This window comes from Myxocyprinus asiaticus, chromosome 2, assembly GCF_019703515.2.
Source record: "Myxocyprinus asiaticus isolate MX2 ecotype Aquarium Trade chromosome 2, UBuf_Myxa_2, whole genome shotgun sequence".
NCBI classification, from domain to species: Eukaryota; Metazoa; Chordata; class Actinopteri; order Cypriniformes; family Catostomidae; genus Myxocyprinus; species Myxocyprinus asiaticus.
In genome coordinates this window covers 34,840,613-34,854,970 of record NC_059345.1, presented here as the reverse complement: position 1 = coordinate 34,854,970, position 14,358 = coordinate 34,840,613, and the positions used below count along the sequence as shown (strand labels likewise).

The window sequence follows — 14,358 nt, the reverse complement described above, 5'->3', positions numbered from 1 at the left end:
AGCATTAAAACCACCTGTCTAATATTGTGTAGGTCCCCCTTGTGCCGCCAAAACAGTGCCAACCCGCGTCTCAGAATAGCACTATGAGATGATACTCTTCTCACTACAATTGTACAGAGTGGTTATCTGAGTTACCGTAGACTTTGTCAGTTCGAACCAGTCATTCTCTGTTGACCGCTCTCATCAACACAAGGCATTTCCGTCCGCAGAACTGCCGCTCACTGGATGTTTGTTGTTTTTGGCACCAACAATCATGCCACAATCCAAATTATTGAGATCACATTTTTTCCCCATTCTGATGGTTGATGTGAACATTAACTGAAGTTCCTGACCCATATCTGCCTGATTTTATGCACTGCACTGCTGCCACACGATTGGCTGATTAGATAATCGCATGGATGATTGTTGGTGCCAGACGGACTGGTTTGAGTATTTATGTAATCTCCTGGGATTTTCACACACAACAGTCTCTAGAATTTACTCAGAATGGTGCCAAAAACAAAAAACATCCAGTGAGCGTCAGTTCTGCGGACAGAAACACCTTGTTGATAAGAGAGGTCAACAGAGAATGTCCAGACTGGTTCGAACTGACAAAGTCCACGGTAACTCAGATAACCACTCTGTACAATTGTAGTGAGAATAATATAATCTCAGAATGCTATTCTGAGATGCGGGTTGGCACTGTTTTGGCGGCACGAGGGGGACCTACACAATATTAGGCAGGTGGTTTTAATGTTGTGGCTGATCGGTGTATATTAAGTTATAAACAAAATAAATTTTCACTGTCATCATCTTTTTGAAGATAGAATTCATAAAAATATTTTAATTTAACAAGGTTTTAAACATACAAAACCTCTGTTAGAGAAAACACACATTTGCAAAACTGACTACTAAGAAAGAGCCTTTCACTGGGTTGACAACATAGGCTATACAACATACTGTATAGCCTATGTTGTCAACCCAGTGATGCTTTTATTACAAAAGAATAGCAGTGCTCTGAGCAGTTTATCTCAAAACAACAGCTTTCCACTGGAGACTCATCATAGAAGTTTATCACATTAACAATGGCAGTTTTTTGCTGTTTTGCTGCTTTCTAGCAGGCTTCAATTCAAATTCAATAATTGCAATTGATCTGTATTCTTATAAGGTGTTTCAAAGTTCTACTTCAGCAGGTTTGTAATGTTGGAAGTTCTCAGGCAATGTTTTGGAATAGTTGTTTGGACTTTATTATGAGCAATATAAAACCATTTCTGACAATATTTCCTGGCCCATTTTAACGTAATGTACCACACAGTGGGAAATGTGTGTAAATATGGCCATTTGTTTATACGCTTGTATGCAGCATTACGCACGGTTGTGCTTTGCGCATGTAAATGTTTAGATGCGTGCACAGAGTCTGGATAGACACACACTGAAATGCTTTATCTGTAGTTTTGTATTTGCTGTTGCCGCACACTCACAGCAAAGTGTGTGGGACAATCATCTGAAATGAGAGGACATCTTATTCCTTTTTAATTTGTTGTGTTGGTCTTGTTGCCATGCAATCTGGTTCTCACTCACCCATTTTTTTTTTCACTCATTTTTCTCACTCTGTTCTTTGTGTGTGTGTGTACTTACCAGTGTCATTGCTCTAGTAGCTCTCCTGACTGCTCTACTCCTTCAGTCACTCTCTAACTGTCCTATTTCAGCATCATTAGTCATGTAATACCCTCTTACTGCAGTGTCCAAAAAACTGAGGTGTAAAAGAAAATCAAAGCCAGTGTTTGTGAATTTGTTAAAAGTTTTTGTGTGTGTTTGCTTTGACTTCAATTTATTCTATTTTATCATACACTGAGTGTAAGCACCTTTGAACACACAGTGTGTTTAAATGCTATAGTCTATGTTTCTGATGTGCTGTGTATTTGGATTATAGTCCGTTTTACACATCCTGCGTCTGCGATGCGTGATCGGAGCATGTTTATTTCGGCGCCCCTATTAACAGTTATAGCATTCATACAGCTGGCACTGAAAGTGGAGTTTCAGCATTAACTCCGAGTCTATTTGTGCTGCACATCAAGCTCTGAACACAGCAAAAACACATTGAAAATGCACTATAAACACAATTATCAACACAATGTTTTGCAATATAGACTTTTATGAAGCAACATAAAAATGGAGTGACCTACTCTCTGCAGATGAAGGATGTGTTAAACAGGTCTTAGCTGCCTTTTCAAATGATGTGATGTGTTTTTGCTGAGGTAAATTTGTAATTTCTGTGTGATTTGAGTGATTTCTCTTATTTATTTATTTTTTGTGCAAGATTGTGGGTGGGTGGGTGTTGACATGTGGAAGCAGCTTCCATGTGACCCACATACATTCATATGAGATCTGACATGTGATTGGTTTCTTCTAGGTGCCCGAGCTCCCCGAGCACTGGTAGATCAGAAATCCTCTGTTATTAAACACAGCCCCACCGTCAAGAGAGAGTCTCCATCTCCTCAGGGCAGAGCCAACAATACTAGGTACTGCATCTGCTGTATTTGAGACAAATTAAAATGTATCATCTCATTTAGCAGATGCTTTTATCCAGAGTGACTTGCAAATAAGAGTAATACAAGAATAATACAGCCCGAAGTGATTTAATCCCAGCTTCCATACCAAATTTCAGTTGAGTTATAGAATATAGGTTTTCTACAGTCATGGAAAACCTGAAAATATCAGTGAATTTACATTTTTGTTTATTTTCAATTGTCTACCTATTATAATATCCAAATAAATGATAGTTGCTTCATTAAGCCTGGTCTTTTATCCTGTGCAGTGAGAACCAGCAGTTTCTGAAGGAGGTCGTCCTGAGCGTGCTGGATGGGCAGGGTGTGGGCTGGCTGAACATGAAGAAAGTGCGCCGCCTGCTGGAGAACGAACAGCTGCGCGTCTTTGTGCTCAGCAAACTCAACCGTGTTGTCCAATCAGAGGAGGATGCTCAGCAGGAAGTTATAAGAGATGTGGTGAGTCTTGTCCACAGAGAGTCAAACAAGAGAGTTTAGCATTAAAGCAAAACTGTGTAATCATTTATCAGTTTCATTTGTTATATGTTTTTGTGTGCCTCTGCCTATAGGAGATCAACAGAAAGGTGTATAAAGGCATGTTGGACTTATTGAAGTGCACAGTGTCCAGTTTGGAGCACTCCTACACTAATGCTGGGCTGGGAGGCATGGCCAGTGTGTTCAGCCTTTTAGAGATAGCACGCACCCACTACCAAACCAAAGGTAATCTTCAACAAGCACTTGCAGTAAACATTTAAATGTCCAAGTTAAGGATTTTATGTGTTACCTTTTGAATCAAGTGTTTTCTTGCCAGAATACAGAGGATTAGTTAAGTGCCAACGCAAAGAATGTTAATGTCCAACCCATGCCTTCTGGAAGGCTCTAGTTCCTCTCCTTCAAAGCAGTGTGAAGCCTCTGGTGTCCCTCTGGTGTCATTCACCCTGCAATCTAATTATATAACCTTGGGTTTCAGCCCTACTTTCCATAACTGTTTGCAGAAATCATCTGTACTCTGCCTAACTTGACATTCTGTCCCCTGTCTCTGTGTCTTTGCTATTTCCTGTTTTTCTCTTTCCCGTGCTGTATTTCTTCGGTGCCCACTTGTGGCTCGCAGACCCAGAGAAGCGGAAACGGAGCCCCACAGATGGGGTGAGCAGCCCAGGCAGTAAGGAGAGCCCATCGGGCCGAATGGAGAGCGCCAGGGCAGCAGGCGTGCTTATAGTACCACGTATCCAGTTGCCACACCCCTCCTCTGGGAAGGCATCACGGCAGTTTGATACCCGGAGTCTGAACGAGGAGAATTTTATTGCATCCATTGGTGTGTAAACCGTAGTCCCCACTGCATGCCCTTCGCTGCTTGTTACCTGCCCTGAGCTCTTGGGGGCCGTTGTGTCCCTCTGGGCCAAATTCTCTATTTCATTAACTGTCTACACCAGCTTTTTGCCAAAGTTTAAGAACTAACATGGCTCAAGATTTCCTTAAAGGAATATTCCAGGTTCAATACAAGTGACACTAAATCAGCAGCATTTGTGGCATAATGTTGATTACCACAAAAAACATTTTGACTCATCCCTTCTTTAAAAAAAGCAAAATCGAGGTTACAGTGAGGCACTTACAATGAAAGTCAATGGGGCCATTTTATGGAGGGTTTAAAGGCAGAAATGTGAAGGTTATAATTTTTTTTATTTTTATAGAATTAACACTTACATTAAATCTTCTGTTACAATTCATGTATTGTCATACAGCTGTAAAGTTGTTTAAATCACTATTTGTACAGACATTTTAGGGTTTGTTGACATTACATCATCATGGCAACAAAGCTGTCAAAATTTGAAATAAATTTACACAGAACTTTTATCACACTAAAATCATGTTAACACACATATTGTTTATGTCTTGTGTCTATACTTTTGGAATAGTGAGTATTTTAACATTTATGGATTGGCCCCATTCATTTCCATTGTAAGTGCCTCACTGTAACCCAGATTTTTGCTCTTTTAATGAAAAGTAGGGGCGAGTCGAAATTATTTTTGTGGTTATCAACATTATGCCAAAAATGCTGTCAATTGAGCTTAATACTTGTATTGAACCCAGAATATTCCTTTTAAAGGGATAGTTCACCTCAAAATAAAAATAAAAATCCTGTCATCATTTACTCACCCTCATGTTGTTCCAAACCCCAGAACATCTACTTTTGTGTTCCACAAAGAAGAAATGTCATACGGGTTGGAACAACGTGGGTGAGTAAATGATGACAGAATTTAAAAAATATATTTTGATAAAATATCCCTTTAAACTTTACAGTTTTCAAATTCTGCAGTTTTGTAGCTTTTAGAGCCAACAAATGAGACCATTTTAAGAGGGCATTGGTTGATGTAGACACATTACTGGAATATTGTAATGGATATGATCCCTATTTATGTACACTTCTTCTGGAATGTTAAACATATGTTTTTTTTTTGTTTTTTTTTTCTCAAATCCTGTTTGCCAATCCTGACTCCCCCTTAAATCCACTGGATGCATGTTAGTGTACCTTTCACTTGAACACCCAGACCTGCAGCTCTGTGTAGCCGAGAGTTCAATGGTGGGACTGTGCCACTACTCTCCATAAAAGGGTCCTGCGCTGTTGTCTCCCCTGTTAACAGTCCTATGATGAACAAGCCCTAAAGCAAACCACAGAAGTCTGCTTATGTTTTATTCAGTTAGCCTGGCAAGTTGCTGTTTAGATCCAGACCTGTGATTGGCGGTTATATCTGGGTCTGTGTACAGGGGATAGTCCTTCACCCCCTCTCTAAACACCAACCCTCATAACCTTGCCTTGTTTGTCCTTTGGTAATAATGCACCTTCAATTCTACGGAATGTTTTGAGACTGCACCCTCTGCTTTTGCAACACCTCATTTCACCCACCAGCTGCGAGGCTGATTTGTCGTCTTCATCTCATGCCTTTTGTATCTCACAGGCCATCCATCCTTGCCTTGGAGAGCCATTGCCCATTCTGGATGACTAGGATGGGGAAAGTAATCTAAGGCATGAGGCTGATTTTGTATGAAATCTTTTATTTTGGCTCTTCAGGAACAGGGTTGCAAAGCACTGGATGTTTTGTAATGAGACCTCACTAGCTTTGATTAAGCTTATGATTTGACCACCATTTAGATTGCGTACAGCTTTGTGTTAACATTACAAAACATTCTTGTTTTGGGAAATGAGAATTTGCATTGTTCGGTTTTATTTATTGTTTTTACTTTGTCCTTATCTCTAAAAAAAAAAAAGCTCATCCTCCATATCTGACGATTCAACCGGCTCTCTGATTCTCTCTCTGTCTTTCTCTCCTTGCTTGCAATGCATCTTGGGTAGAATTGTGGAGCAAGCACCAGGATAACAGAAAGCAAAAAGCTTTGGAAAAAGAACAGAGTAAGATCACTTCCCTAAGCACCCAATTAGACTGTCCTCTGCAGAACCTCAGAATAGGGAATCTCTCCTTCTACCTGCACCAGTCCCTTTCCCTTAAACCACAGTTTCTTTTGTGTGTAGAAACAGAATCTACCCCCAAATTGTACTACTAATTTTCAAAAAGCCGATTTAGACATGTGGCCCAAACTTGGGGTGTTGGCACACATTTTGCGCCATGGAATTGGTTGTGCTCATATAAAATGAGCAAGATAAATAGACACAAAGTTAAAGATTGCAATCCAATGTCAAATTTGAGGTCTAGACACTGTGCCCTAACCAGACGCAGTGCGATAAGATTCCAGCATCAAGCAAATGGTCTGTCCACACTGAACACGATAATGTTGCGTGGCTCAGCACAATCACAACCTATCAGATTAAGATATAAATTTTTTTTATGTTTAATGTAGTTATAAGGAGCTTGTAGACTGGTGCCACACCAAGCAATTGACATTATGTCCTGTCACTTGTCGTGGCTGGTTGGGCCAAGTGCTCTCATTAACATGGAAATGAGGCCTTTTATTGCATCTGATCTGGTTAGGACACAGTCTTGTACACAAAGAGATTCTGTTGTCATTATATCGAAATTAAATTTAAAATGAAAGTTATTCGGGCCAGTATTTCAATGTGTGCATATCTGACTCTTGACTTATTTGCCCTATTTTTGACTTCTGTACCATTTCTGGGAAGCATTCACATTTGTTGGATTATGATTAGAGCCCGACCGATACGGGATTTTTGAGACGATACCGATTTTAGAGAGGGAAAATTCACTGATTACCGATATGGTGAACTATATGTTCATTTTTGAGCTGGAATGAAAACAGACCTTTTCTATGTGGATTCACCGATTTTGCACCGATATGACTATGCAAAGGTACTCAGAAGGCTGCTTTCTAAAACAAATGTTTTTATCAAAGAATATTTGACATTATTATTATACATTGTCAACAAATTCTAGAAATGAACACTAAGAAAATAAAGAATAAATAAAAATAAAACAAATAGCTAATTAAACATCAGTACTCTTTAGTATCAGTCAAATGCTGACCATTTAAATAAAGAATAAATAAAAATACAATAAATAGCTAAATAAACATCAGTATTACTGTTTAGTATCAGTCAAATGCTGATTATTTTAATACTGCCAGTCAATTATTGGTAGGTTGTAAAACAAGAAGCATTTACACCTGCCGAGTCAAGAGATAAACAGCGGCAGTGTTGTTACACCGTATTCTGCTATACAAGTTCAGGGGAAACATTCAACGGTGGAAAACCAGACTTTTAAATATTACATTTTATAAATGCAACAACTAGAATTGTTCGGTTGAAGGAGGTACCAAACTGTGAATCCTGAACAAAACAGTTTGGTGAATACATGTTTACACATTAGCTTCCACACAGCTGCAAGCAATGAAAGTAACTACATGGTTAGCTAGTTAGCTATAAGCTCATTGTCACAGAGAGTAAAAGATGGACCAGCATTGCATCTCAACAACTAACAACATAGCGTGAAATCAACACTCAACAGACACAATCCACCATCGCACCGTTGTCTGCTGAGCTGCAAAAAGATGCTCTGATGTTTACCTTTCAATCTGCTACATTACTGATTGCACTGACAAACTATAGCTGGCAAACAGCAAACAGATGTGATAAACATGAGTGACATGATTGTCAGGGACAAGGTTAATGTTATATTAGTTATATTGAAAAGGGAAAATGATGGGGTCATTGTTTATTAACTTTCCAGTATGTATTTCACAAACTAGTTAGCAGCTTACCGAGAAGACACTGCTCAACACCGCATCGCTTAACTCCGCCCTGTCTGCAGAGTCAGCTCTGTAAACAATGGAATCGGAGCGCGCTCTGCTGGACAAACTACGTAATGACACCAATTCTAAAGCATTGTTTTCTGCATTATATGTTCTGAAAAAAGTTGTCATATCTGCACATATCGGTAAACATATGCGCCGATACCGATATATCGGTCAGGCACTAATTATGATGGAATAGATTTATCTCACATGTTCCTAGATTTATCAAATTTTAATGAAGGAACAGTTCCCTTATCCCTAATTGCTATGAGACAGTGTTAAGAGAAGATGTCCAGATGATGTTACCTTCTTCTGTAGCACAGTTACTTCTCACTTTCAATGACTGAACATGTTATGAACTTGTTCATTCTTAATATGTTTTGGATACAAGTATGAGATGTGAGATAAACTACATCATGCCACACTTAAAGCTATTGTTCACCCAAAAATATCAAATGCTGTTTGATATTAGGCAGAATATTAGCCTCAGTCACCATTCACTTTCAGATGCAGTGAAAGCGAATGGTGACTTACATTAATAATACTACATTTACTAATAGGCTAACATTCTGCCTAACATCTCCTTTTGTGTTCAGCGGGAGAGATTCAGACATACAGGTTTGGAACAACATGAGGGTGAGTAAATGATAACAGAATTTTAATGTTTGGGTGAACTATCCCTATAAGTTGTTTATTTCAGTCTAGTATGGGATGTAAAGAATTTTATTACAGTTTTTGCTACAAGATCATCACTTGAATCTGTGAAGACAACTACTTCTGTAAAAAGCCAGAAAAGTCTGAATCATGCGTTTTTGGATTGAAATTAGATTCGAATTTTAAAGTTTTTGAAAGGTTTTGAGTATATAAAATGTATTTTTTTTTTTTTCTGCAATGACAGTTTCAATGCCTTGTACTGCATAGTCAGTCCTAAACAAGTTGGAGTTTGCAATTCCAACATCAGTTTCTCCATTTTAAAGCAATGAGCATCTCACTATTTGCAGCTGAAGCTTTCTTCTGTCTGACTGGTTGACTGTTTGCCTGCATGTGTGACTGCTTCTGTCTGTGTGTTCGTGATATGTAGCACTAATGTGAACTGATCTGGCCCACTGTCAGCTGAACGGCTTCTTTGAGTTTCCCCAATATGACCGCAAACATGACATTTTCTCTCTGCCTTCCCTGCATAGTCTAATGAGTGACAGCTTGCTCAAATAGGATTATTTCCCTTGGTGAAAAACATAACTCTGTGAAATAAATAATTATTAAATTCACTCTGTGGAACAGAGATTGCTTCAACCCACTGTCACAGTCATTTGACTTGCAGAATGCAGTGAAGAGAATTAGTGGATGGATGTGCTGATAGTGTTTTTTCTACAGGGGCTGATCGAGCAAAACAGTGTCTAGAAGGTGGTGACACTGAGGAAAAGAAATCTCAGATCAGTGCTGACAGTGGCTTCAGTGTGACTTCTGGCTCACAGGTGGATGTTCAACTAAAACTAAACTTTTTATTCTGAAATTGCAGATACTGTGTCCCCAAAATGTATTTGGACACTTAAGTCACACTTAAAAAGTATGGAAGTCTTGTTTAACAACATTATTTGTGGTTTATGAATAAAAAATAAAAATAGAAAATTTGCCAATGGGTAAGAAACTTGTTTTTCTTTCAATTGTGTATTTTTCCTATCCCATTGGCAAACAGTTTTTTTTTTTATTATTGATTTTTAGGATATAATATCTTGTTTTAAGGATGTTTAAATATATATTTTACTGGAAAACAAGACAAAAAAAAAAGGAAAAAAAAGGGGGAAAAAATGATCATTAAGAATATGATTTTTTGCAGTGCATTAAATAAGAAAATATTAAATTAAGTGGCATCTTTAAGCATGTAATGCTAAACCTTTTCTCAGAACTGACTGTCTTATCCATTTATCAATTACTGTTAACCAAATGGTGATTTTTAGCGGATGTATAATGTAATTTCCCTTCAAGTTCACACGAGTGTCCTAGCAGAGTAAACGCAGGTGATGTTACTTTAACTATGGACCTATTAAAGGAATAGGTCACCCAAAAAGGAAAATTCTCTCATCATTTACGCACACTCATGCCATCCCAGATGTGTATGACTTTCTGTCTTTTGCTAAACACAAAAAAAATTTTTTTAGAAGAATATCTCAACTCTGTAGGTCCATACAGTGCAAGTGAATGGTAGCCATAACTTTGAAGGTCCGAAAAGCATATAAAGGCAGCATAAAAGTAATACTTATGTGGTTAAATCTAAATATTCAGAAACGATGTGAAAGGTGTGGGTGAGAAAGTCCTTTTTACTGTAAGTTCTCCTTTATGCCCAGTAGGTGGCGATATGCACAAAGAATGTAAATAGCCAAACACAGAAGGAGAAGGTGGAAGTGAAAGTTGAGATTTATTGTAAAATCACTTTTGAGGATCTAGATTTAACCACTGGAGTCTTATGGATTAATTTTATGCTTCCTGTATGTGCTTTTCGGACCTTCAAAGTTCTGGCCACCATTCACTTGCAAGGTATGGACCTACAGAACAGAAATTTTCTTCTAAAAATCTTTGTTCAGCAGAAAGAAATTAATACATTGCAGAGTAAATGAGAGAATTTTTGGGTGAACTATTCCTTAAACAATGTTACTGTGATACACTAACACTTGACAACTAGAAAGTGTCCAAATACTTTTTGTCTTTTTTTAATATTTTTATAATATATCTGTTAGTTCACACTGTGAAACCTAACAAACTTCTTGTGAAATGTTTTGCTTTTAAAAGTTTGTTTGTACCTTCTTTCTTTAAAGTCAATGCCACTTGCTATGATATTTTGATATCATACATTTTAAGTGTGTCTGAAGTGTAAAAATCATTTTTGGGGCCACTGTACGTATAGTAAGTATATAGTATACTACTCATCCTGTTGTTCTGTCTGCAGAAGAGTGATACAGATTCCCTGGTGAGCTCAGAGCCTCCTGCTTTGACAAGAAGCACAAGCCAGGATTCAGAGGCCAGCACAGTGGTAGGGCAAGGCCAATAGAGAGAGACTGCCATGCTTTCCATAATTAAACCTACACCCATATACACTCCTGTGTATTCATATCTTATATATAGTTCCCAGAAACAACTCTTTATTAAAAACGATTTATATAGGCATAAGTATATTTATAATTAACATTTCTCTCCAAGCAATACTACCTGAGGATTTGGCCCAAAAAAAGGTATCTTTTACATTTAGGAGCAGTTTTTGTGCCAGAAAGGTGCCTAAGAAGCCTTAATGTATGATGTTGCCAAAGGAGGCAACTGACTATGTTTTGGAACAGCTGAAGTCTGTACTGTCACAGTCTTATTCTCCTGACCATGTTTTAAACTGGCAATACCTTTAGATCCTCTTTTAGCACAATTCAAGTTTGTTTCTGTTTAAACTTAAGTGACTTCATCAAACTGCTTCAGTTTGGTAGTTTGCCTCTTGTTTTCTATACCATTGCTGACCTCTGACCTTGGGTCTGTAGGTGAGTAACAGCTCAGGTGAGACCCTGGGTGCAGACAGTGACCTGAGCAGCACTGCTGGAGATGGCCTGACAGGAAGACACGCTCCCCATCTAAACCTGTCCCGCAGCACACTGTCTGACAGCGAGATAGAGACCAACCCTGCAACCAGCTCTGTGTTTGTGAGTACCTCTCCTTCATCTGTTTCAATAATCTTCCGCAGCACTGGATATCAGCATTGTTTTACTTTCCCATTATGGTCAAAGGTGTGGTGAAGCCTATTGATTAAAGACCTAGGCTTATAGCCAAAATGTTGTTGGTTTGAACCTCACAAGGGGCAGTCAGTGAGCCATCATTAGGCTGACACTGAAGTGCCCATCATTTGGCTAATTTGACAATGCTGCTGATTCTGGACAGAAAATGTAGGAAAAAAGTTAACTGAAATGTATTACTGGGAGATGTATGTCATGCCAGGGGTTCCCTGACCTGAGGCAAAGGAGGGAGGAGTGTGACAAGGAGGAGGGTGGGGCCGGGCCCTGAGTCTGCACGGCCGGCCCCCAGTCGGGCTAATCAGCCTAGGAGAGAGATGTTTTCATTAAAAAAGAATTTGACTGTTCAGCCGGTTTCTACCTACTTCTTTCCCACATTAACCCTGTTACAATAACATACATATTCAAACAGCATTGGGTGATGGTAAAGCATTCAACCTACATTTGTAAGTTGCTGTCTTCACTAAAGTTTCGCTAGTTGCTACATTCTCCATTATTTACAATTGTTTTGTCAGAACAGCAACGCAGCCAGGTAACTCTGCCCCTTCCCCAACATAAGGCAAGCCACAAGCGCTGAGTGCATGAAATGTCCAACATTCCACACTTAATTTTGACGGTTAAAGAAGTGTAGCATCATTCAAATACTCAAAGTACACTTCTTTTTGTTGAATTTTCAGTTTTAACATACTTCTCGCACTGCTTGCACTTAAATGATGTTGAATAGTGCAGAAGTATGCGGTATGGGACACACCATTAGATCTTGAATGTTTAATTTTTCATTGTCACACATGTAGGGCAAGACCCATAAGCTGAAGCCAGGAGTGAGGGAACCTGTGGGTGTTAATAAGGGAGTACCAGCTTCGCCCCTTGAGGATGTTAGCATGAGGATCTACCTATGTGAAGGGCTGCTGGGTAAGAATTAATCCTCTTTCTTAATCCAGTCAACGTTCCTTTCTATGATTCATTCCATTCCCTCTTTTCTTTTCCATCCTTTTTTTCTTCTTCTTTCATGTCCTTTCTCAGTGCTTTAGTAACTTTAGTAATTAACTGAAAATGGCATCATGTTTTTCTTTATCCATGTTCATTGAAAAAAAAAAAAAGGTTTTTAAGTTGTCTCTTGGCTTTCTATAACCATTGTGAGAATTTAATAATATGTCCCCTGCACTAACAGAACAGTTCTTCATTCTCTGACTTTATTCTAATGATTGCAAAGTTTGTTTATACACCGAACAGCCACAACATTAAAACCATCTGCTTTATATTGTGTAGGTCCCCCTTGTGCCACCAAAACAGCGCCAACCTGCACCTCAGAATAGCATTTGTAGAGAGCGGTTATCTGAGTTACCGTAGACTTTGTCAGTTCAAACCAGTCTGGCCATTCTCTGATGACCTCTCTCATCAACAAGGCATTTCCGTCCACAGAACTGCCGCTCACTGGATGTTTTTTGTTTTTGGCACCATTCGGAGTAAATTCTAGAGACTGTTGTGTGTGAAAATCCCAGAAGATCAGCAGAAACAGAAATACACAAACCAACAATCGCGCCATGCTCCAAATCAATGTGATCAAATTTTTTCCCTATTCTGATGGTTGATGTGAACATTAACTGAAGCTCCTAACCCGTATCTGCATGATTTTATGCACTGCTGCCACACGATTGGCTGATTAGATAATTGCATGGATGATTATTGGTGCCAGATGTGGCTGATCGGTGTATAGAGTGTGCTTACATGCTATCAACTAGAGCTTTGTTAGATGAACTCCTTTGAGCTCTGTTAATTCACTGTTAGCTTAAAATATGTCTGTGTATTAACCAGCATCTGAGTGATGAATTTTTTGATTGGTACAGCTTTGCTTCTAACCTTGTAACACTTTCTTTGCCTTCTGCTCTGCGGACACATCCTTTTCCTTCTCCTTTCTTTTTCTCCTTCCCCCATTTTAATGCCGCAAAGGGCGAGATAAGAGCTCTGTTTGGGACCAACTGGAGGATGCTGCCATGGAAACCTTTTCTCTGAGTATGGCTGAACTCTGACCTTTGACCCTTGGGGTGTGTGTGTTTGTGTGTTTTGGGGTTGTGGAGTGTGTATTAGACACTTCATGCCTTCTCACACATACATACTATGCTTCAAGTATTGTATGGGGCACGTGTGTTGTCACCCCCCCCCCCCCAAACTTTCAGAAAATGGAAACAGATATATTTTTTATGTATTGGTATGTGCATGATACCATTTGCATGAATTTATGGTCCAGTGCAACTACCTGAAGTTTGATTATAAAATTATGCAAAATACGTAAACAATATATACCAGGTATTGTAAGCCAGTTTTTCTTTTAATTAGGCATGTTTGTGTGAAATTGAGGGGTGATATAAAACCTGCTTGAGGGAATGTGAATGGTAAATTAATAAGCAGGTGTATGGAGGCGTGTGTTATCTCTGTGTAAAAAATTAATTTCATAAGGTTTGGTAGCAAGCTCTATTTTTTGCTGCATGCTGTGGAATAGGTGTGGGTGCTTGTGTTAGTTCATGTAGGGAGGTGTATTAGTAAAGCCATTTAGTGAGCCTTTACGTAAAAAGTTTACCTTAAAAAGTGTCTGCTGGCATGGTGAGTTGTGTTGAAATACTGATGTTATGAATCAATCAAGTATTGAGTGTGAATGTGTGTGCCTTTAGGCAAGGAGCGCTCTACCCTGTGGGACCAGGTGCAGTTCTGGGAGGATGCCTTCCTGGATGCAGTAATGTTGGAAAGGGAAGGAATGGGGATGGATCAGGGACCACAAGAAATGATTGACAGGTAAGTGTGTTATTTAT

At 39.0% G+C, this 14,358-nt stretch overlaps 1 protein-coding gene across 33 annotated transcripts in view; it reads left to right on the top strand.

The window, feature by feature from the left end:
• The window catches only part of LOC127453397 (MAP kinase-activating death domain protein-like), a 105,278-nt gene that overhangs the window by 68,364 nt on the left and 22,556 nt on the right, over positions 1-14,358 (top strand). For 8 of the 33 annotated variants that reach the window (XM_051719811.1, XM_051719908.1, XM_051719830.1 and 5 more), the window contains 10 exons: positions 2,393-2,501; positions 2,798-2,984; positions 3,095-3,245; positions 3,637-3,840; positions 9,162-9,262; positions 10,732-10,815; positions 11,306-11,464; positions 12,346-12,463; positions 13,502-13,564; positions 14,221-14,341. In XM_051719811.1, coding sequence (XP_051575771.1) covers positions 2,393-2,501; positions 2,798-2,984; positions 3,095-3,245; positions 3,637-3,840; positions 9,162-9,262; positions 10,732-10,815; positions 11,306-11,464; positions 12,346-12,463; positions 13,502-13,564; positions 14,221-14,341 — 1,297 coding nt within the window. Of the gene's footprint in view, positions 1-2,392; positions 2,502-2,797; positions 2,985-3,094; positions 3,246-3,636; positions 3,841-5,877; positions 5,935-9,161; positions 9,263-10,731; positions 10,816-11,305; positions 11,465-12,345; positions 12,464-13,501; positions 13,565-14,220; positions 14,342-14,358 lie in introns of all 33 variants that reach the window. The other 25 variants (XM_051719917.1, XM_051719954.1, XM_051719723.1 and 22 more) reach the window with 6 other exon arrangements.